Source organism: Arachis stenosperma, chromosome 6 (genome assembly GCF_014773155.1).
Source record: "Arachis stenosperma cultivar V10309 chromosome 6, arast.V10309.gnm1.PFL2, whole genome shotgun sequence".
Taxonomy (NCBI): Eukaryota; Viridiplantae; Streptophyta; class Magnoliopsida; order Fabales; family Fabaceae; genus Arachis; species Arachis stenosperma.
In genome coordinates this window covers 7,503,338-7,526,128 of record NC_080382.1, presented here as the reverse complement: position 1 = coordinate 7,526,128, position 22,791 = coordinate 7,503,338, and the positions used below count along the sequence as shown (strand labels likewise).

Here is a 22,791-nt window from a genome sequence, read left to right as displayed (position 1 = left end):
ACATGGCAACATGAATTAAATAGAACTTATTAAAAGCACATTCTAAGATGAATTTTCCAACAAAGGAGGAAGGGTAATAAAAAAAAAAAGAAAAAGGTCCTAGTTCCTGAATGCTGACCCGAGCATAACGGAACATTTCACTGATCACAAAACAAAGATCATCATCCAATAGTTACTTATAGATCATCCACATGTGAGATAGAGTATCCCGTAAATCATCTTAAAATAATTTGTTTGCCAAAATTGGTGGAAAATGAAAAATCAACGTGAAAAGTGTGAGCGAAATTAGAATCTTTGTTCCTTGCGCATCGCAGTTTCGCCTATATAATAATAATAAAAAAAATAAAAATAAAATGTCACATTCTAACCACCTTCGTATTTGACAGTTAGTTATTCAGTTACGTTCTTGAATTCTTTTTTTGTTTCCCTGGATATTCATGTTATGATCGGTACGAACCTTATTAGCATTTGCAGCATGAAACCATCTCCGAGGATGCTCATTAGTTGCAAGAATTCTTCATCGTTTCTTGCAAGATGTCACCCCACTGCTCCTCGTGCAATGTCTAATAACCTTTCTTCTACCAACAACATTCGCATGTTGGGTTTTGCACGAATAATGAACGGTAACCACAGAGCTTTTCGGTTACCCTCTTCAAGATATTTTAGCCATTTAACTTCAAGGCCTCAAACATTCCGTTCACCGGCCGCAACCAGAATCAACGGCGACGTCACCACTGCTACCGTGAATGAACTTGGATTGAAGCCTCGGAAGTCAAGTGTGAATGACAAAAAGAATCTGGAGATTGAGAAGGTTTACATAAAGACGGACAATGGCATCGATGAGAAGCAATTGGTTGTCGAAAAATCAGCGGACAAAGAGTCTGAGTTAGAAGCTGGGGGTGAAGAAGATAATGCAAGATCAGAGAATAAGGTATCTGAGGGTGTGGCTGCTCCAATTATCAACAACAATGGTGAGGAGGAGACAGACGTGGAAAGAGAGGCATGGAAGCTGTTGCAAGAGGCACTTGTTACGTATTGTGACACCCCTGTGGGAACGGTGGCTGCAAATGATTCCAGTGAGGAGTCTTTGAATTATGATCAGGTCTTCATTCGGGATTTCATCCCTTCAGCCCTTGCTTTCTTGCTCAAGGGGGAAAATGAAATCGTCAAGAACTTTCTCCTTCATACCTTGCAACTCCAGGTACCTCCTATATATTATTCAATCAATACTCTCACTTTTCTCTTTCTTTGATGATGTAATGTTTGATATTGCAACAGAGTTGGGAGAAAACTGTGGACTGCTATAGCCCAGGGCAGGGGTTGATGCCTGCAAGCTTCAAAGTTAAAACCATGCAAGTTGATGAAGAAAAGGTAGAAGAAGTTTTGGATCCTGACTTTGGGGAATCAGCTATTGGTCGTGTTGCGCCGGTAGATTCAGGTTAGTATTTCTGAGAATTTTTGTAATAATAATCTTATTTGGAAGATTGGTACTTTATGGTTGGTTGTGGTTGACATAGGATTGTGGTGGATCATTTTGCTGAGGGCTTATGGGAAGCTGACCGGTGATTACAGCTTGCAAGAAAGGGTGGATGTTCAGACGGGCTTAGAGATGATCCTTAACTTGTGTTTAACCGATGGCTTCGATATGTTCCCATCTCTGTTGGTGACTGATGGTTCTTGCATGATAGATAGGAGGATGGGAATTCATGGTCACCCTCTTGAGATTCAAGTGAGTGAGGAAGATTTTGATATAGATAACAAGGGTTTAGATTCAACATATTAGTTAACTAATTATTTTACTTTGGTTTGCAGGCGTTGTTTTACTCAGCTCTACGATCAGCCCGTGAGATGGTTAAGGTGGATGATGGATCCAAGAATCTGGTTAGAGAAATCAACAACAGGCTGAGTGCACTCTCATTCCACATTAGAGAATACTATTGGTTGGATATGAAAAAGATGAACGAGATATACCGGTACAAAACAGAAGAGTACTCGTTGGATGCCACCAACAAGTTCAACATATATCCAGAACAGATTCCTCTGTGGCTAATGGATTGGGTTCCACAGGAAGGGGGATATCTCATTGGAAACCTTCAACCGGCACACATGGATTTCAGATTCTTCATGCTTGGGAACCTCTGGTCCATTGTTTCATCTTTGGGTACCCCAAAACAGAATAAGTCCATTCTGAATCTCATAGAAGCAAAATGGGATGATCTTGTTGGCCACATGCCTCTTAAGATATGCTATCCTGCCTTGGAGTCTGAGGAATGGCGCATAATCACTGGCAGTGACCCAAAGAATACGTATAAATTTCTTTAATTCTTTCCCTTTTATGGTGTTGTTTAGATGTTTTAGTACTTTGGTGACTTTATAGTCAGAGTTGATTCTAAGACACATTTCAACTTGTGCAGCCCTTGGTCATATCACAATGGTGGATCTTGGCCAACACTTCTATGGCAGGTAAATTTTTCTTTATGGGAATGTTATGACCATGGAAGTTCAATGGTGTCGTTTCATAATTATTTACCCTTTTCCCCTTCGGTTTAATATGTGATTCATTTTTGTCATTCAGTTTACACTTGCATGCATCAAAATGGGGAGAACTGAACTTGCTGAGGATGCAGTTGCTTTGGCTGAGAAAAGGCTTCCAGTTGATTCATGGCCGGAATACTATGACACTCGCACCGGCAAGTTCATCGGGAAACAGGCCCGGCTTTATCAGACATGGACATTAGCCGGCTTCCTTGCATCCAAGATGTTCTTAAAGAATCCTGAGACAGCAGCCATGTTGTGCTGGGAAGAGGACCTTGAGATTCTTGAGACATGTGCTTGTGCACTGAGCAAGAGTGGCAGGGCTAAATGCTCTCGCGATGCCGCCAAGTCTCAGATTCTTGTTTAGGATTCTGCCAACATTGTAAATAGCACATTCTTGTTCCACATTGTTGTGACTGTGAATAATGCTCCTTCTTTTCACTTTTGTACATTTGTAAATATCTTGATATTCATTTTTCTGTTCATATAGAATGTTCCTTTAGAGCATTCATTTTGCTTCCCCAAGATTCTACCAAGTATAAACAATGCCAGAAACAATTATAGCATGATTATTGTGTTTTCTTTCAAGAAATAGTGGATGTGTCAACCACCAGAACACAGATGAACAAACACATTAAATACTAAGTGTTCAAAAAATATCTGGTGACAACATTTTCTACTTGTCAAAAGAATATGATTGAAGTCATAAAATTGAAACTGAATACTCTACAACAGCCCTCTTCTTCTCTTGTAGTCGCTGATAGTTAATGTGAGAGCATGCCTACCTCCATCGTTTTCAGGCACCTGCAACCCAACCGTTGCTTCTATCTTCTGTTTCCTTGCCAAGAACCCATTCTTCAATCCCTGTGGTCCGCCCAAATCCTTAAGTTCAGCCAGTGAAATCGGCAACTCAAAATCATGCATCATGTTTGATTCTGTTCCACAATCCACCGGAGCCAAAGTATCCACCAATTTCCCTGCACTTGCAGCAGCTTCCAGTGCTGCTTCTGTGGCTTTAAACCCAACAGCATTACCTGCTGACACACTTGGTTCTTCAACCTTAGTTTCATGCTTCTCTCTATTATTACTAACTTGATGACTCTCTTCTTGTTTAATCTCTTTCCCGTCTGCATTGTAGTAATTCCTAGACCTTGTCCACCTCCTAGAGAATGGATCATACCCTGCCTCACCCAATTTCAAATTCACCTGCAAATTCCTATGCTCAGACAAGTTCTTGAAATTATCAACCTTGTTCTTTCTGTTCATCTCAGCTAATCTTTTAGCCCTGCTGTCATTATCCCTGGCTTCGCGTGCCGCGTCCAATTCCAGGAGCTTGGCGCAGATCCTCTGCACCTCGGCCTCATCGTTCTTGCTCTTTGCTACCTCCATCAGCCTCTTCAGCTTGTCCTTCTCAACCGCGACATTAAGCGGCCGAGTAGGCGCGGCTTTCTTCTCCTCCAGCATCTGCTTCACAGTGGCTGCAGAGTAGACATAGTTATTCGTTCTTCTAATGGCCTCTCTCTTGTCCAAAACACTCGCCTTACTCGGCATTTGGCTGCAACTTCTCTCAATTTCCCTAACCCATTGCCTGAACTCTTTCTCCAATGGCGAAGAATCCGAAACCACAGCCATTTGGAACCTCTTGGCAGAGCTTTCACTTCCCCAAACACAAACAAGGTACTTGTGAGTGATTCTGTTCTCAACCTTGTAGTGCCTATTTGGATCGCCACCATCAACACTCTGAACCATGCAGAGTCTGTAAACAGCTCCACTCTCTGATTTTCCAATCCCAATTCTAACAAAGCACCCAACAATTAACTCTTCAAAGAATGGTTCATTCAGCCACTTCACAAGCCTCGATCTCCTAATGGTGATTTCCTTGATTTCTTCAAACGTTGGCATGTTTGATTCTCTCAACATATTCTTGTCATCGTCATCGTCACTATCAGCCAACCCTTCAGAGGAATCTCTATCACTGTCACCGCTCTCGCTCTGGCTTGAGCTACTTGAAGTAGTTGCTGCTTTCTTCTTCATTGGAATCCCCTTATTGGTGCTTGATGATGATGGTTTTCCATGGTGAGTGTCTACCACTTGCTGCTTCATCCTCTTGGCTCGCAACTCGCTTAAGACATCGCCTTTGGCGGCGGTCCTCTCGGCGTGTCTGGTGGAGGAGCGAACCTTGGAGGAAGATGATGGTGGTGGTGGTGGTGGAAGAGGTGATTGATGATTGATCATGTTCTTTGAAGTAGCATTGTTGTTGGTGTCCCTTTTCATTCTTAATTGTTCTTTGAACTCCTTTTCGCCTTTTTTGGCAGCTCGATCGGAGAGTATCATCTCTCTTTCGAGCTCGGTCATGTTTGCTAGCCTCTGCTTGTCATCTTCATTCTTGTAGAGATCACTGCCAACATCAGATTCTTCATCTTCATCATCATCATCATCATCATCCTCCTCCAACAGCTCTCCTTCATGGCCTAATTCCCTCTCAGTTTTGGTGAGGTCCAACCTCTTCTTGAGAGGAATGTTCCTTGATGACGATGGCGGCTTCTTCTTGCTTGCTCCGCCGCCCTCGGCGTCGGAGTCTTCCCCTCTGGACTCACTTCCAGCATCATCTCCTCGTTTGGATTTCTGGTTTCGCGGCTTACTACTAGTACTATTACTATTGTGGCGCTTTCTGTGCGGGGAGCTGGTTCTTCCAGCTGCCTCCAGAAGCATGTTCTCCAAGTCCGCCATAATAACAATAATAATGTTAATGAAGACGAAGATCAGAGCATGCATACGTTGGTGTTGGTATTGGTATTGATGGAGAGAGATAGCATGTTCCTGGACACGTGCATTGGAGCTCGCTTCCATAGAAATTAAACTAACTCCTACGAGTACGTATAATCTCCGCATATCGTATTTGACAGCTTCAAACAAAATATAAACATGTCGTCATTTCCATTAAAAATGACAACTATTTCTAGTTTAGACAAAACTTAGAATTTAATTTTAATGGATTGTCTCTCTAATTTAATTATATAATATTATATTAGTAAAAATAATTTCTTTTATATTAGTAGTATGAATGATCATTATCTGAAAAAATAATGATTATAAAATGTTATACAATATTTAAACATGAAAATTAAATTCACACCATTTAATATATGTACTTTTATATTTCATTCAGTTATCTTAAAATTGCATACCAATCAAATCTAAATACTCAAAATTTCAATTTGATTTATATCAATATAATAAAAAATGACAACTATTTCTAGTTTAAATATCAACAAAACTTAGAATTTAATTTTAATGAATTGTCGATGTAATTTAATTACATAATATTATATTAGTAAAAATAACTTCTTTTACAGTATGAATGATTAATTATCTAAAAAAAATAATGATTATAAAATGTTATACAATGTTCAAGCATAAAAATTAATTCACACAATTTAACGTATGTAATCTTACATTTTATTCAGTTACTTTAAAATTGCACACCAATCGAATTTAATATTGTCAAAATTTCAATCTAATTTATACTAAATTTATTAGGTTGGATTGGATACAATATCCATAATTTACACTAGATGAGGAACGAGACTCGGCTAAACTCAGGCAACAACCTATGTAGGTTAACATACGTCGAAAGTACAACAAGAAGGCACTTCTAGGAGCATTACAACAAGGAGACCTCAGCCTACACAAACTAGAAGACATGCAAAAACCACCAGGGCAAGAAAAGCTTCTTGTAACATGGGACGGACCTTTCAAAATGTCAAAAGTACACGGACGAGGAGCATATTCTTTGCAAATTATGACAGGGACCAAGCTACCAAATACTTGGAATGTATCATCATTACGTTTATACTACAGTTAGCTATCTATAAAAGTCAGAGGCGAGAGGAATTTTTTTTCTATCACTAAGATTTTTTTTATTTCGGATTTTATTCGGGGAGGTTTTAACGACATCGATCACTTTGCACCTTCTACATTCGAAGATCTACTAAAACCCAAATAACATTCAGTATTCTTTTCTATCTCTACATAACCAACATACAAACGTTGGAAGCTAGCAATAGATAGGTAAAACAAATTACCAATCATAAAAATTCAAAACACACAGACAAGTGCATGCATTGTTCGTCCGACAAATCCATCAAACTATACAAAACAAAAAGTTTTCATACTAGCAATAACATAGTCACAAACACATAAGTAAATGAGTCAATTATTCTTATCAACAGCTGCCACGCTTTCATTCTTTCATCTTCAGCTTCCCCCTGGCCTCATCATCTATGAGCTTGCCATTCACTACAATCTTAGTAACATCAAGATTGTCGACCTCAAAATCGGAGGATAAGGCAACAACTTGACTTACAGCACGATCAAATCCAGCCGAGAACATCTCTAACACTTCATATTCAAGCTCATGGATCCTCAACGTCATCTTCCCTTTCTCGTTATCAGCTTCCTATATTTGACTCTGCAAATCGCAGATTTGACCCTGCAACCTTAGCACTTCCTCTGCTTTGCTCTTCATTTTTGTTGTCACATCAACAATAACCACATCTATTTCTTTCAACGACCTCTCTAAATTTGGTATCTTCTCTAACTCTTTTCTCTCTTTGGCCCCCAGTAGTTTCCTTGTCCGACCTATACAAAGCATCCTCGTGCCAATCACCTAAAAAGAGCACAACAACATAACAACTGGAAACATCAAACATATAAGTACCTTTCCTTCTTACCTGCATATACTGTCTCATAACCTCTTTTCCTACATCCTTAAAAAACCGTACATCATCTAGATATTGAGTGACCTTGTAGCTAATTCCATGAAAGGAAAATGGTCACCCCAAACAGATTGGGCATCTACACCACTAATAAAACCTTGAAGTCGTATCGGTTTTCTAACCTCTTTCCCACCACTTGAACCCATCTGTACGTCAGTCGTAAAAAGAACTTCGATAGACTTTTCTGAATCAAGCTTTTTTCCTCTTTATTTTGTGAGGGCGAGCACTAGATTCTACATCATCTATGCCAATATCCCTGTCTACTCTGATGGTAGAAATATCCCTTTCATTCTTCTTTTTCTGGTCTAGAAAAGACTTCAACCGACCAGAGGACAAGTTCGGAACCTTCCCACCTGTAACACACAACCGACATATATTAAAATAGCATCCTCACAGAAACTAAAACTCCCCATACTAGTATTTACCTATAGACTCCTTTAAAGCTTCCTTATTAGTCTCCACTTTCAACATGTCAGAAATTGATAATAACTTTTCCGCTGAGAAATAATCTATTAGGAAATCTAGGATCAAATTCTCTTCATTACTTCTCATCATAACATCTAAAATTTACATTGGTTCCAGACACCAATACAGAGAAAACTTCTCGCCTACTTCATCATCCAAGAAAAAAGGATACTCTGTTTTCGAAGAATAGACTTTCACGAACATTTTTTTAAAGTTCTTAAAAGAAGACTTATACAATACAAAAAGCAACTGGCCTAGATAACTGCTAAGGTTTACCTAGAGATCCCTCCGAACTCCTTTCAATTGAAAGAAAGAAAAAAACAAATTCAGTGAAGGAGGAATTTCCAAAAACTCCATCAAACACTCATAGGCTCGAAGAAAAGCCCATGTGTTAGGATGTAACTGTACCGGAGCATAATTCAACTATGTCAATACTTTACACTCAAAATCCGAAAAAGAAAACCTAACATTCAGCTCTATTAACATGCAACTATAAAAGTAAAAATAAGCCTAATCACCCCTCTTCTTGCACACCCTCTCCTCGTCATTATAGGGGAGGAACTCCACAGCAACCAAATCACTACTCTTAACCCAGTTAACAATGCCAAGTTCAAAAACCGTTTTTGCATTCTGAAAAAAGGAAGCATGACATTTCACATCTGCATGCACTCTTTCATATAAGTCATCCTTTACCTCTACAACCTTGTTTTCAGCCATCAACAGGAGGAAGAAAATTCAAACAGTAAAAAAGTGAAAGTTACTAACCTTTTGAAGTCATTTCCTATTTTGGCTAAACTTGTTGAAATAGTGCACAAAGACTACTCCCAACACGCAGACAGAAAAGTTAATAAAGGACCAACAAAATCACTATCACATGATCTCTACCAATCTTACTTACCAACCATTAGATCAAAAAAAAAATTTCAACTACTATTCAATTAAATGGTTTTGATTCCCCCAAAGTAATCGCACGGTAGTAATTATTACATCTCAATAATTTTTCTGTTAAGTCTGAATCCACAATATTTTGTTAATGATACAAAACTACATGCATATTTTTCATAGACTCATAGTAGAAGGTAAGGTGGATGATACTTGTGAGTGAACATTCCCCTATTGGGATGATCTGATGGTTGCATAAGTTAATCATATCTTGAAAGATTACTACAAGGGTATATATAGCGAGGGAGGGTTGATTAGAATCATTGATGAATGATGAATGTAACAACGAATGTGAAAGATAGTTAAAAATACAAGTGGAACTTCAACTTCTTGTCTATATCATTGACCATGTAGCCGCCACTATGGTCACGACTGGCATGGAAAGCACATAAGAAATTATCCTTTTTTATTTTATATTCATTGCATCAATTATCAATCATCTTAAGTTCTTAAATAAGCTATTATAAATTGGTAAGTTATCTTTTTAGTCGAAAGCCGTTTTTAGACTAACAAACTCAAATATCTTGAGGAGGAGTACTGGTCTCCTAGACTTTTTCATCAACAAATACAGAAGAAAATAAAGAAAGAAAAGGAAGGAACAAGAATGTGGGGAAGGGGAGGCCATTGCTACGTTGCAAGGCTGAAGCCTGACGGCACCTCAACCTTCCAACTATGCATTCTTTTTGGCAAGCCGTGTTTGTACACAGATACTGATGAGTAAGTTGTTCCCTATTTCTTATCATCATAAATATCCTATGCTTCTTGATGAAGATGAGGACCAATTTGGAGAGTATATAATTGTTCCGGGGCTTACCTAGAATCGGACGGTGGTTGGACTTGTTTGAGGCCCAAGCGCTGGAGGAGTGTGGTCTCCGACTTGGTTTACGCTTGGGAGCCGCCTCCGAGTTGTGTGTTCCAAGAGATGGGGGGTGGTACCTGCAAAGACACTCCGATGCCTAAGTCAGCATGGGGTTAAGCAGGTTTAGAATGTATTGGAACTTAGAGATACCTGAGGGGTGTCAGGGTATTTATAGTGGTGATCCAATAACCACCGTTGGAGTAGTGCCACCTTTTTAGGTGGATAACCGTCCCTTTTATCTAGGGATTGTTGGGATATGGCTTCTAGAAGTGGTTAGAGAGATTTTAGGGGCAGTTACTTATTTGAATAAGTGTTATCTGCCAGCTATCTCTTGAGCCCGACTTCTTTGGAAAGAAGTCTGTGTTGAGTCCGACCTCTTTTGAAGATGTTGGTGAATAACGAAGGCCAATCTTTGGATTGGGCCTTTTGGTGTATTTGGACCTGGGTCATACCGTTGGGTCAGGGTAGGAACAGTGCCCCTACTCGAGTCCAATCTCTTTTGCTTATGAGTTGGATTCGAGTATTGAACTTGGTCTGTAGCTGACGTGACTTTAAAAACTGACGTGATTTTAAATTTCTTAACCGCCAAGTCTAATCAAACGTCGCGTCTGTTGGGGTTTTCGCATTTACACGTGGGAGCAGTTACATTGGTGACAGCGCGTTTATTTAATGATCGCGTCAATTTACCCTTATGCCCCTGGCGTGCTATAAATACTTTTCCCTCTTTAAACGACTTGTTTTTGGCCAAGTCTTTTTTCTAAGACTGATTGGTACAACTCGTTCTTTCTGAGTTATTTAAGGCTTGTAGGCTTTGTATGACTGGTTTTAGCACATCGTGCTTAACCAGAAAATATTTCTTATCCTAATTTTGTACAACTCGTTCAGTTCGAGCTGTTTTGAGGATGCATGACTTGTTTTAATACAAATCGCCTTTCTGAAACTTATTCTGATTTCTTACGACTTGTTTTGACACAAATCGTTTATTTCAAAACTCGTAATTATTTTTTAGTATAACCTCATCTAGCTCGTTCGATGCGAGTAGTTTTAAGGTCTTACGATTTGTTTCATTTCAAATCGTTTAATTAAAACGTGGCTATTTCTTGATCTAATTTCATACAACTCATTTAAATTTGAGCTGTTTTTTTAGGACTTCACAACTTGTTTCAAGTACAAATTGTTTATTTTGAGTCCTTTTAAACTATCAGATCATCTTTATAACCATCAGACTTCGTTGCTTTATCCATTATGCCCCTGCTCGAGGTCGAGCTTTATGAAGTCGGACTCGAGCAATCAAGCAGAAAGGATTTTCGAATGAAGCCTTTTTTTTGTTGAACTCATTCATTCTGAGTTTTCTAGATGACTTGTTTTTTATACAAGTCACTTTTTTGAAGCACAACTCGTTATATATCAAGTTGTTTTGCGCAATTTATTTTGATACAAATTACTTAGATCATATGGTTATTTTTTACTCGATTTTGTTCAACTCATGGGCTTGAGTTGTTTTAAATCATCAAGCCGTATTATAACCATTGGATACCAATTTATATCTCGTCGCTTTATCCGAGCGACCATTGAAAAGGCCAGCTCGTGATTTTTGCGCTTTGTCGAGCATAAATTGGCGCCTTAGGTGAAGGGATTATATGCTTATTCCCTCCCCTTTCTAGTTTTTACAAGGTTGTCGTCCTTGTGTATGATACAACTTGTTTTATCCAAGTTGTTTTGGAGGATAGTTTTTACGTTTCGATTTTGTTCAAAAACGTTTACAATCCTTCCTTTTTAACTTGTTTCTATACGAGTCTTTTGAAGTGATTCATTTTGATACAAATCACTTTTAAAGCTTTGCTTTTAGATAGACACGACTTGTGCTTAACACAATTTCGTTGAAAATATGGTTGACTGGCATAACTCGTTTAATCCAAGTTATCCTTATGCTGTTGTGAATGCTAGAACGAGTTTTCTTGGAACAACTTGTTTTTGTGAAAGTGTTCCATTTTATACGACTAGGTCGTTTTATTTTTAGAACTTGTAGAGATGAGATTGTGGGCTTGAGATTTTGTACGATCCATTTGTTATCCGTGTGGATCGAGTTGTTAGATCGTATTTATGCCTCAAGGGGCATATTTAGTTAAGTTACTTTTGCGACTTGTTCTAAACACAACTTTTTCAACCCGTTTGGCCCGAGCTGTTTCGAAGTGTTTTCTTTCTAATTCGCATACGTAACTTCTTTCCACCAATTGGTTCTTCGTCGCTTCATCCAGGCGATTTCTATATGATCGGCCCGTGACTTTCGCGGTTTATCGAGCTTCAATTGGTGTGTGTTAATTGTAGAAAATCAATTTTCATAAGGAATTGTTTTATCTCCTTATGTTGGAGGTGTGTTGCGACCTGGGTAGCTTTTCACCCTCGAAATTAGACACTTTGTAGTAGCCCTTTTCTAAGATTTCAGTAATCTTAGAAAAAACCTTTTTGATCTTTGTTTTGAAAAACCTTTTTCTTGGCTGACTGTCCCTTTCTTTAAGTTAAGTTTTCCTTAACAACTCGGGACAGCCTTTTGCCTTAGTGCTTTCAATAGGTTTCCTGATCTCTTTTTGGTATTCCTTATACTCAATTTTTGATTTATTGAGCTCTTATGATTTAGGTTATTTTTGCGATGCGTTTCCTTTTTTCTCGGTTTTTCCGACTTGTAAGTCAGATAATTTCCGAGTTTATTACGATCGACTTTTATAACCTCTTTACACCGACTTGTACCTCGTCGTTTTATCCTGACGACCATCTAGGTCGGTTCATGGGATTTTCACGCTTTGTCGAGCTTAAGTCGGCGCGTTTCGTAGAAAGAAAGAATAACGAGAAGGAATTTATAAGAGATAAAAGATCTTTATTTATTTGCGAAGGTACTTTCACTGCTACTAAGGGTTTTTCACTATCTATGATCCCTTAGTCTCTACTATGATGCCTCGTTAAAAACCCTTCTTCAGAAAAAATCCTTTAATTTTTGGGAAAAAATCATGAAGTTGGAAAAAGAGTATATCAGGGAGTAGAGTTCGCTTTTAGCTATAGTACCTTTTCATGTTTCAAGCATGCCACGACCTTGGTAGCTCGGTGCTGTTTAAGTCGGTCACCTTGTAATAACCATTTCCTAAGATCTCAGTAATCTTGTAGGGTCCTATCCTTTTTGTTGTCAGCTTTCATTCGCCCGAGCTCAGTAGCCTGATATTTTTTCTTATCAAGATGAGGTCTTTTGCGGCGAATCTCGTAGCCATCCTTTGTCTCAAGAGCTCTTTCCTTATCTGAGTTTGCTCTCAGGTTTCTGGAAGGGGGTCACGTTCTTCTTTCGTGCTCTAGCATCATTGTAGAATGTTGTCTTTAGTTTTTAATAATTTTGGACTTAGCTTTCATGATAAGCCAGTGCCCCTACTCGTGGTCGAGCTTCATAAAGTCGGACTCGAGTATTCAGTCATGCCATTCTTGAATCTTACTATTTGTTGCTATGTGATTTTTACAAGTTATTTTGGACTCTCTTTTTGGGAGGTCGGATAACTTGTTTTATACTTGTTGTGTCAACTTAGTAAGGTTGGATACTTATCTCTTGGCTTGAGGAGGCATTCTTATAAATCGCCATCCTTTCTCAATTTGTTTTAAACAAATTGTTGTGACGTCGGGTTTACATCCTCTTCGTGTTGATGTTTGATTATGATCACGTTGTCCTTAAGTTATTTGTGCAATTCGTTTTAGGCTTTGCCCCTTGCCAGTTTAATTTAGTACAAGTGGCTTAATGAGGTCGGATCACGATTTGCATTTATAACTTCTTACGCCACTTTGGATCTCGTCACTTCAAGTCAGAAAAAGTGTGCATTAAGGAGTAAGGTGCACTTTCTAGCTGTAGTATCCCTTTTGTTGTAAACATGGCACAATCTAGGTAGATTGTTTTCGAATAAGTTGAGTATGTTGTAGTAGTTCTTTTTCAAGTCTTAAGTGACTTTGTTGGATCTTTTCATTTTGGTGTTGGCTTTTCTTCGTCCGCTTTTGGTCCGATGTCATTTTGGATCAAGACGAGGTTGTCAGTTGAGAAATTTCTTCGTATGACCTTCTCATGGCCATTTATGCTTGGGATCTGGTTCTCGAAGTTGTACCTCAAGAAAGAAGTCGGACTTTTCTTTGTAAGCTCTTTAAAGGAAGTCGAATTTTTATTTGTAGACTTGAATCCTCAGAGGAGGTCAAATTATCTTCATAAGCTTGGATCTTTAGAAGAGGTCGGATTTTTCTTTCTAAGCTTGGAAAGAGGTCGGACTTTCTTTCTAAGCTTGGAGGTTTTCGACCTCATTGTAGACTCTGATCTTTAAAAGAAGTCAGAATATCTTTCTGATATCCTTCGAGGTTTTTGACCTCATTGTAGAGTTGATCGTGAAAGAGGTCGAATTTTTTACAGACTCCAAAACGAGGTCGGATTTCTTTCTTGTCGGATCTAAAGAGGTCGGATTCTTCTGAGCAATGAGGTTTTAGACCTCATTGTAGAGTCTAACCTTTAAAAGAGGTCGGACTTTCTTCGTGGGATCTAAAAGAGGTCGGATTTTCTTTGTGAGCTCCCAGCTCATCCGACCTTGTTGTAAAGTCTAACCTTTAAAAGAGGTCGGACTTTTCTTCATGAGCTCTAAAAGAGGTCGGATTTTCTTTGGTGAGCTCCCAACTCATCCGACCTTATTGTAAAGTCTGACCTTTGAATGATGGTCGGACTTTTATTCGTGAGCTCTCTAAAAGAGGTCGGATTTTCTTTGGTGAGCTCCCAACTCATCCGACCTTATTGTAAAGTTTGACCTTTAAAAGAGGTCGGACTTTTATTCGTGAGCTCTCTAAAAGAGGTCGGATTTTCTTTGTGAGCTCCCGGCTCATCCGACCTTTGAAGAAAAGTCTGACCATCATTCCCTCCAATGAAGACTGGGCCTTTGTCGCCCCGACTTTCTTTTTCTTTGGATCGGATTCCAGTTTTCTTCCTGGAAGACATCCATCTTTATTGGTGTGCAAACAACATCAAATTCTACCACAGGAATATTTCTTTCCATATTCATTGGCAGTGATGTAATTTGTGAGCAACCAACGAAAGATGTACCATGAGAATTCTTTGTGTTATTCACTGTTGTAATTGACAGGTGAATCCACTGAAGAAAAAACTGGGTTCATCACTCTGTTGTCGGATTGGGTTGCGTTCAAATTGGCTGATGCTGTGTATTTGGAACATGCAACTGTTCCATTTCCTGAGTTGGTATCATGGATTTTTCCGAGATTGTAAGTTGGCACAGATGTCATTGTCCATCCTATATCACGAAGAGGTTGGGATTAGTCACGTTCCCTTTTCCTCTTTTTTTTTTCTTCACGAAACTTTTTTTTTTTTTGCCAATTGAATTTTCTGAATTGAAAATTCTTTTATTCAATTGGCTTTAGAGTTCATTTTTTTTTCAAGTAATTTCTTTTGCTAATTGAATTTTCTGAATTGAAAATTCTTTTATTCAATTGGCTTTCGAGTTCGTCTTTTTTTTTTCACGTAACTTCTTTTGCCAATTGAATTTTCTGAATTGAAAATTCTTTTATTCAATTGGCTTTCGAGTTCGTCTTTTTTTTTTTCACGTAACTTCTTTTGCCAATTGAATTTTTTGAATTGAAAATTCTTTTATTCAATTGGCTTTCGAGTTCGTCTTGGTTTGCTTTCTACAATGGCCTTGGGACGGTGCTTTCTTCTCTTTTAATCCAATTTAACTGTAGAAGTAGAATCATCATCCCTATTTGATATCTCTGCCCACTGGGAGAAGTTTTTACGGGATTTCTGGTATCCATAGAAACTGTATTCCAGCTTCTTTTTAACATGCTTTCATCTTATTCATGTCGAGTGGTTGTCTGACTATGTTATTGATCATCCGCCATTATCAAGAGTTGAGCTCCAGGTCCCCGGCAACGGCGCCAATGTTCCGGGGCTTACCTAGAACCGGACGGTGGTTGGACTTGTTTGAGGCCCAAGCGCTGGAGGAGTGTGGTCTCCGACTTGGTTTACGCCTGGGAGTCGCCTCCGAGTTGTGTGTTCCAAGAGATGGGGGGTGGTACCTGCAAAGACACTCCGATGCCTAAGTCAGCATGGGGTTAAGCAGGTTTAGAATGTATTGGAACTTAGAGATACCTGAGGGGTGTCAGGGTATTTATAGTGGTGATCCAATAACCACCGTTGGAGTAGTGCCACCTTTTTAGGTGGATAACCGTCCCTTTTATCTAGGGATTGTTGGGATATGGCTTCTAGAAGTGGTTAGAGAGATTTTAGGGGCAGTTACTTATTTGAATAAGTGTTATCTGCCAGCTATCTCTTGAGCCCGACTTCTTTGGAAAGAAGTCTGTGTTGAGTCCGACCTCTTTTGAAGAGGTCGGTGAATAACGAAGGCCAATCTTTGGATTGGGCCTTTTGGTGTATTTGGACCTGGGTCATACCGTTGGGTCAGGGTAGGAACAATAATAATATTAAAAATTGTCATGTTTTGTAGAAATAAATTAAATGTGTAAATTGAAGCTAAATTTAAAAGGTGTTTTATTTTAAATAATTTGTAGTACAAAAGATTTGGATGTTGGAGTTGTACAAAGTGACATTTTTATTTGGTGGTTTGATTTTGCATTTGTTTTAGTTGATGGACTTAGTCATCTTATGTGGCGCTCGTTCTCCTTTTTTTGTTGGTTGTTAGAGTTGGTGTTTTCTTCTTTTTGTCGTAGATTCTTGTGAAGACATGTTCTTTATGAATTGTTAAGTTTGACGCACTTTCTATTGTGTTATTTGGTTCCATCTTTGTATGTATGTTCTTCTTTAGAAGATGTGTCTTGAATTTGTATGGTTTTCTTTCTCCTTAATCTCTTGATGGGATGGTGCTTCAATGTCATTATTTTTCTGAAATGTCATTAGATTTGAAGCAGTTGTGCCCAATAAGTTTTTTGCGTCGCCATCAAATAGTACAAAAGTTATTGTAACACTTTGATCTAAAACTTTTAATTGAATTCTGAACCTAAAATAAGTATTGGGCTAGCAACTAATAATTTGATAGATGAAATTATGAAAAGTATATAGAGTTACCTTATTGTTGGATATTGTGGTGTTTGATTACATGTGCCACAAATGTAGTTGTTTCTTTTTTTTATATGCTTTCTTCTAACACTTTTTACATTTAACATAGTTCCATCCTAATTTGTCATCAATTTCGTTTATAGTTGCTAAAATTGTGATGATCTTTTCTTATTCCAATATTCAATTTATGTTATCATTAGGTATATGATATTTGAGTAAGTATGAATGTGTGATGCATGTTGTGATTTTTTTTTTGTCATACCTGATCATCAGATTCTCATTGCAGTTCGAAAATAAATTTTTTTGTGCTAAATTTGATGTTATGTGAAGGAATAGTAATAAGAGACTTATATATGTAGTTTAAATGGTATGGAATTTAAATACTTATAACGTAAAATTTATTATGATTAATAATATTATTATGACATTTGTAATATGGACGTTTATTACCTTTAGTGAGTTATTTATAAAAATTAATAAATTAATTGTTGCGGTTATAAATTTATTGTATTATTTATAACGGTAAGATATAATAAATATAGGAATATGAATTCAATATATTTGGAGGTTACAAATTTATTGGATTATATTTTTTAGTTTTTTATTTGTATCTAATATAAAAATGTATGTCTAATATCATATATTTTTTGGTTTCGTTTTGATACTCTTTTAATAAATTTGTTTTTTTTAGTTTTCAAATATTCTTTTCAAAATTTATATTGGTAAAATAAAATAGAATTTGTTTTTAATAATAAGTAAAAACTATAATAATAGTTCTTTGTACCTAGTGTTACTTCTAAAAATTAAAATGATTATTTTTTTACCAAAGATACAGAGACTCCAACTCGCGACCAATATGGGAGACTACGCCATTTGAGGTGTAACTCATTGGCAAAAACTAAAATGATTATAATAAATATAATTATAATAATAAAATATAATTTTCATTTTTTAAACTTTTAATTTATAAATTAATTGTTACGATTATAAATTTATTGTATTGTTTATAACGGTAAGATATAATAAATATAGGAATATGAATTCAATATATTTGGAGGTTACAATTCATTGGATTCTATTTTTTAGTTTTTTATTTATATATTTTATTTTTTTGCTGATTTGGAAATAATAGTTGATTTGTCAAGAATTGAGTGGTTGATTCTAAAATTGTGTCAAGTAAGCAATATTGCTGACATGGCATTAGTAGGAGAAAATAAATGTCTCAAAAATAATGTGGTGCATGCTTATGTATCTACTTTTATATATTAAGAATAGATGTGTGATATCATCAAATGATGGTTATGAACAAGGATTGTGAAGGATGATGACTCACGTTTGTTTACCAGATGCTCGACTTAATATTTCTAAGAAAGATGATAAAGAAATAGAAGAGAAAAATTCGGCAGGGAGAATGCTTGATGATGATGAGGTTATAGGAGATGAAATTGGGAATGAAATTGTGATGGAAGAAGAGTTGAGTAGGGAAAGTGATGGGAAGCAAGCAATGATAGTGGGGGATATAGGTAAAAAAGTAAATTCACAATTTTACTAACGTTTTTTAGATGTTTAACGTTAATAGGAACTAAATTAAAAAAAATAATATGATATAAGAATTTAATTGAAAAGAAAAAAATATATTAATATATGGACCTAATTAAAAATTTAATACAATTATAGAAACCTATCAAATAATTAAACCTAATATATATCTAAAGAAAATCTCCAAGCTTGTTTGTATTAACGAAACAACTGTGTTGTGCTTGGGGCTAATAGGAATATAGGATACTTCAAATACTGAGATATATAATCGTACTATCATCTAGGCAAAGCTCAACTTGTTTACACCGTATAAATACACAAGTCAAGTTTGGGCTTGTGATCCGTATCCGAATAACTCGGATACACGATGTCATGCTTCGAAACCGATTTTCAGATATTTAAACCTGATATCATCAAGTAATCATTTAGCACATCAATAGCTCATACATGAAACTTGGCCAAAGCACATACAAGTAGGGGTGGATACAGGTCAGACTAGATCAAACTTTGCTTTTAATAGGCCTGGCCTGTCATATAGTTGATTAATTTGAGTCTGGCCAGGCTGTTATAGGCTCTTTATAAAGTATTAGGCTTGGCCTGTTATTCAGCCTGGCCTGGCCGGAAGCCTGTTAAAAGATCTGATAATTTTTTTACAAAAATATAAATATTATTTAAAAAATTATTTTTTAATAAAAATAGTTATATGTAATATGTCATATATTTAATATTTATAAAAAATTTAAACTTTTAACATATTTAAAATATACAAAAATATTTATAATAAAATATAATAAATTTAAAATATCTCATAATTTTATTAATAATAAATAATTATTTATATATTTAATTATATTTTAACAAGAACAGGTAGGTCTGACAAGCCTATAAGGCTAATTAGTAAGTTTGGGCCTAACCTATTAATGTATTAAGGCTTTTAAAAGAGTCTGAACCTATACCTATTTTATAACAGACCAGATCAGGCCAGGCCAAACACAGACCAGACTACAGACCCCTAGCAGGCCGCTTGATCTTTTTCTACCCCTACATACAAGTCAGTTATTATTAAACAACGATAAAGAAAAAAAGATCAGGATTGTAGAAGGCAAATGAAAATTACACATAAACTACCAAACTCGTAGTTTTAATTAAGATATATATTCTAAGAATTTATATTAATTTGAGTGTCATAGTCCTTTTTACAAGTTTTATGTACAGGTCAGATTTTCGAAGAATCTATAGTACCACCAAAGAGCAAAAGACCCAAGAACACTTTCGTTATCAACAAAATATACCTCGGAAGGACTGGTTGGAACCATTTATAATAACAATGTATAATTAAGGATACTACTAGAAAAACAAAAAAACTTTCTCCTATTTTTTGTTTGTGATTCAAAAACAATATTTGTGATAAAACTCATATAATTGTTTTATTTTTTCTATTATCTTTCGTATCCAAATGGAATGAGAATGTTTTTATTTATTTGGATTGAACAGCCCTCAATCCTAGGCATTACACCCATATTTTATACACACAACACACTCACACATACTACCATAAATATCATGGGTTCTACCAACAACCAGCCACAGCTGGGATTAGAACCCGGATACAGCGTTGTATGAAGCAGATAGATAAACTATCTGTGCTGGGCCTCTGCTGCCCTAGCATTCTCTCTCAAACCAATCGATGGATTGGAGAAAAAAAAAGGTTTGCTTTTGGTATATTAACATTGTGTTATGGTGTTAGTTTTTTTTTTTTTTATACAAGAAAACATTGTGTGTTATTGTGTTCTAGTGTGAAAGTTAACAAATATCACAATTCAAAATCAAGACAACATTGTTAATAGATCCAATTCCCAGGTGGAATTGCACTTTAAATGTAGACCCTTTCGCAAATCCGATCAGCAATGTCGGTTTGTTTTGTCTCTCGTCAGCACCTTTTTAATTTTCCACAATTCCGGAATGGGGTTCATGTTCTTTCTGTGACTTCTTGTTTTGGTTTCTTTTTTCGTTTTAAAAAAGCACTTCATATCACCATACTCTTCTTGTGCTCAATGATTACCTTTGACGTCGCAATGCATTCACTAAAAATTAGGTTTATGGGATTTCATTACATGATTAGAGATAAATCAGATCATAAGCCATAAACTATAGTATTGTAAATAAAATCAAATATTAACATAGATAAATACAAGTCAATGAATTATGACTCAAATGACATAATCTCTCAATACTCATTCAAAATGTTGCATATTTGAATATCTCTATTTTTAGTTAAAAAAATATATAAATAAATATAATTACTAAACCGATCTTAAATAAGTATTCATTTAAAAATTGTATTTGATGTAGTATATCATTTAAAAAATGGTTAATAATAATATTAATTTAATTTTTCAATAATATTGTTAAATAAAAGAGAAAAAAGTAAATAAAATTAAAATATTTATAATTATTTTTTAAATAAGGGGAATAAAAGAGTTCGTCAAGTTAAGTTATTTGTTCGTTCACTTCTTTCTTGTCAAAAAAAATATGGGGTTGCCAATAAATGAATAATGAAACATACTTATTACTTACTTTCTACTGATAATTTTATGTCATAAATTATGTTGATAAAACATAAATTAAATTATTGAAAAAATAATAAATAGATCACTAACTTTTTATTTTTAAAATAAATACATTTTTTTATCAAATTTAATTAAAAAAAATCTTTGATTTTTATAAATTAAAAACACATAATCATAACAAGCGGTAACCATTTCTTTGTCTTATCCTTCTCCTGCTTTCAGTCAGTTACATGCCAGTATAATAAGTTTTAATTTTTGATAATTTAAGAAAGAAACGAGACTTCAAACCGAAAAGAGGTTAGACCTCATCCTATCCCTATACTCTTAAGTCTCACTCAGTCACCCCTTAAAATCTTAATGCGAATAAGATTCGAATCGATTTATTCATTATCAATCAATAATCGGCTAAAAAATTTTGATATAGTAGTAAAATAGATGTTATATTTTAACATGGTGATATTTTGTGTTTTTTAAAATTATAGAAGTACACAAATCGGACCCACCGATTTGTGTTGAAAAAATTAAAAATATTTGGAGTACACAAATCGGTCCGATTTGTGTACTCCAAATTTTCCGATTTGTGTACTCCAAATATTTTTAATTTTTTCAACACAAATCGGACGGTCCGAGTACAGAAATCAGACGGTCCGATTTGTGTACCTAAAAATCGGACGATCCGATTTCTGTAACTCTTAAAAATCGGACGGTCCGATTTGTACTTCGTACATTAAATCATCCCACATTTTAGAAAAATACCACATTAAATTACATCTTAGAAAAACACCATTGTTAATCCAATATTAAAAATAAAAAAATGTCAATAATCCTCTGAAACCAGAATTGTCCCTTGATACCAAATTAGATGATAACGAAAAAAAAGATGATGATATTGGAATTAATCACATTTTATAATTAATAATAATAATAATAATAATAATAATAATAATAATAATAATAATAATAATAATAATAGTAGAACATAAATGATGATATGCGTAGAACAACTAAACAGCACAGAACGGAATTTGAGATGATAGTAAAGAAAAGTAAACAAGAACAAATCAACACAGCACAGAACGGAATCTGAGATGATAGTAAAGAAAAGTAAACAAGAACAAATCAACACGATTGGTTGATTGGTTGATTGATTGATTGATTGATTCAGACCTCCTTGACCTGAACGGCTTCATCGACCTGCGTGGTGGTGGCGGCGGCGGCGGCGGAAGCCTTGACATCGTCGGACTTGTCTTTCTCTTCCTCAATCTCGAAGGCAGAGACAGGAAAAGACCTGAATAGCCCTGCAGGCGTCTTGAAAGTGATCTTGCCGGTGGGAGGGTCATCAACGTAGATGTCACTGAGCGAAACCCACAGCAAAATCTCCTTCGTCTTCACTCCGGTCAGCTTCTTGATCTTCCCTTTCTCCACCTGCGCCGTCACCTCCGCCGCGTACGACACAAGCTTCCCAATCTTCTCGAACTTGTGCGTGTATGGTTTCTTTTGCTTCAGCCACACGAACCCCGTTCCTCTGTCGTAACCGCACTCCTCCATGTCCTTCAATGGCAGCAGACCGTTGGGAAGTTCTATCTCCTTTAGAAGCTCCTTCGACTTCACCTGACACATTTCGTCTCCATGATACACCTCTGACCTAGCTTTGATTTCTTCTGTTACCAGAGACATCTTTTTCTTTTGTGATGATAACTATTTTGATTTAATTAATTTCAGTTGGATCTGCTTCTTCTATATAATAAGTCTATGTTGGTGTGGGGAGAAAGATAGATAGGTGTGGCTTCTTATATAGGGTTTGAGATTATGAAATTGCCCCTTTTCTTTCCCTTATATTCAACAAAGCCCTTCTCTGCTTTCTCTAATATCATGACCTCAACTTCTTTCCGTTTCTAAAATTCTATCAACTTCAACTACTTTCGGAGGTAAAATATTTTTAAATTGTTTTCATTGGGGTTCAATGAATCTTTTAAATTTGAATTCCATGTTGTTAAGAAATCTTTTTTTTTACTA

General features: G+C 36.2%; 3 protein-coding genes across 3 annotated transcripts; 1 reads left to right on the top strand and 2 right to left on the bottom strand.

The window, feature by feature from the left end:
• The first annotated feature begins 475 nt into the window (after nt 1-475).
• Nucleotides 476-2,902, top strand: LOC130933580 (alkaline/neutral invertase A, mitochondrial-like). Its single transcript, XM_057863208.1, has 6 exons — nt 476-1,201; nt 1,279-1,438; nt 1,518-1,729; nt 1,813-2,306; nt 2,415-2,463; nt 2,576-2,902. The coding sequence occupies exons 1-6, from the start codon at nt 476-478 to the stop codon at nt 2,900-2,902; spliced, it is 1,968 nt and encodes a 655-aa protein (XP_057719191.1).
• Nucleotides 2,903-3,261: 359 nt separating this feature from the next.
• Nucleotides 3,262-5,265, bottom strand: LOC130933579 (protein RTF1 homolog). Its single transcript, XM_057863207.1, has one exon. It carries the CDS (start codon nt 5,263-5,265, stop codon nt 3,262-3,264), a length of 2,004 nt encoding a protein of 667 aa, XP_057719190.1.
• Nucleotides 5,266-21,664: 16,399 nt separating this feature from the next.
• Nucleotides 21,665-22,656, bottom strand: LOC130936649 (uncharacterized). Its single transcript, XM_057866761.1, has one exon. The coding sequence runs from the start codon at nt 22,450-22,452 to the stop codon at nt 21,937-21,939; it is 516 nt and encodes a 171-aa protein (XP_057722744.1). The 5' UTR covers nt 22,453-22,656; the 3' UTR covers nt 21,665-21,936.
• Between the last annotated feature and the right edge of the window lie 135 nt (nt 22,657-22,791).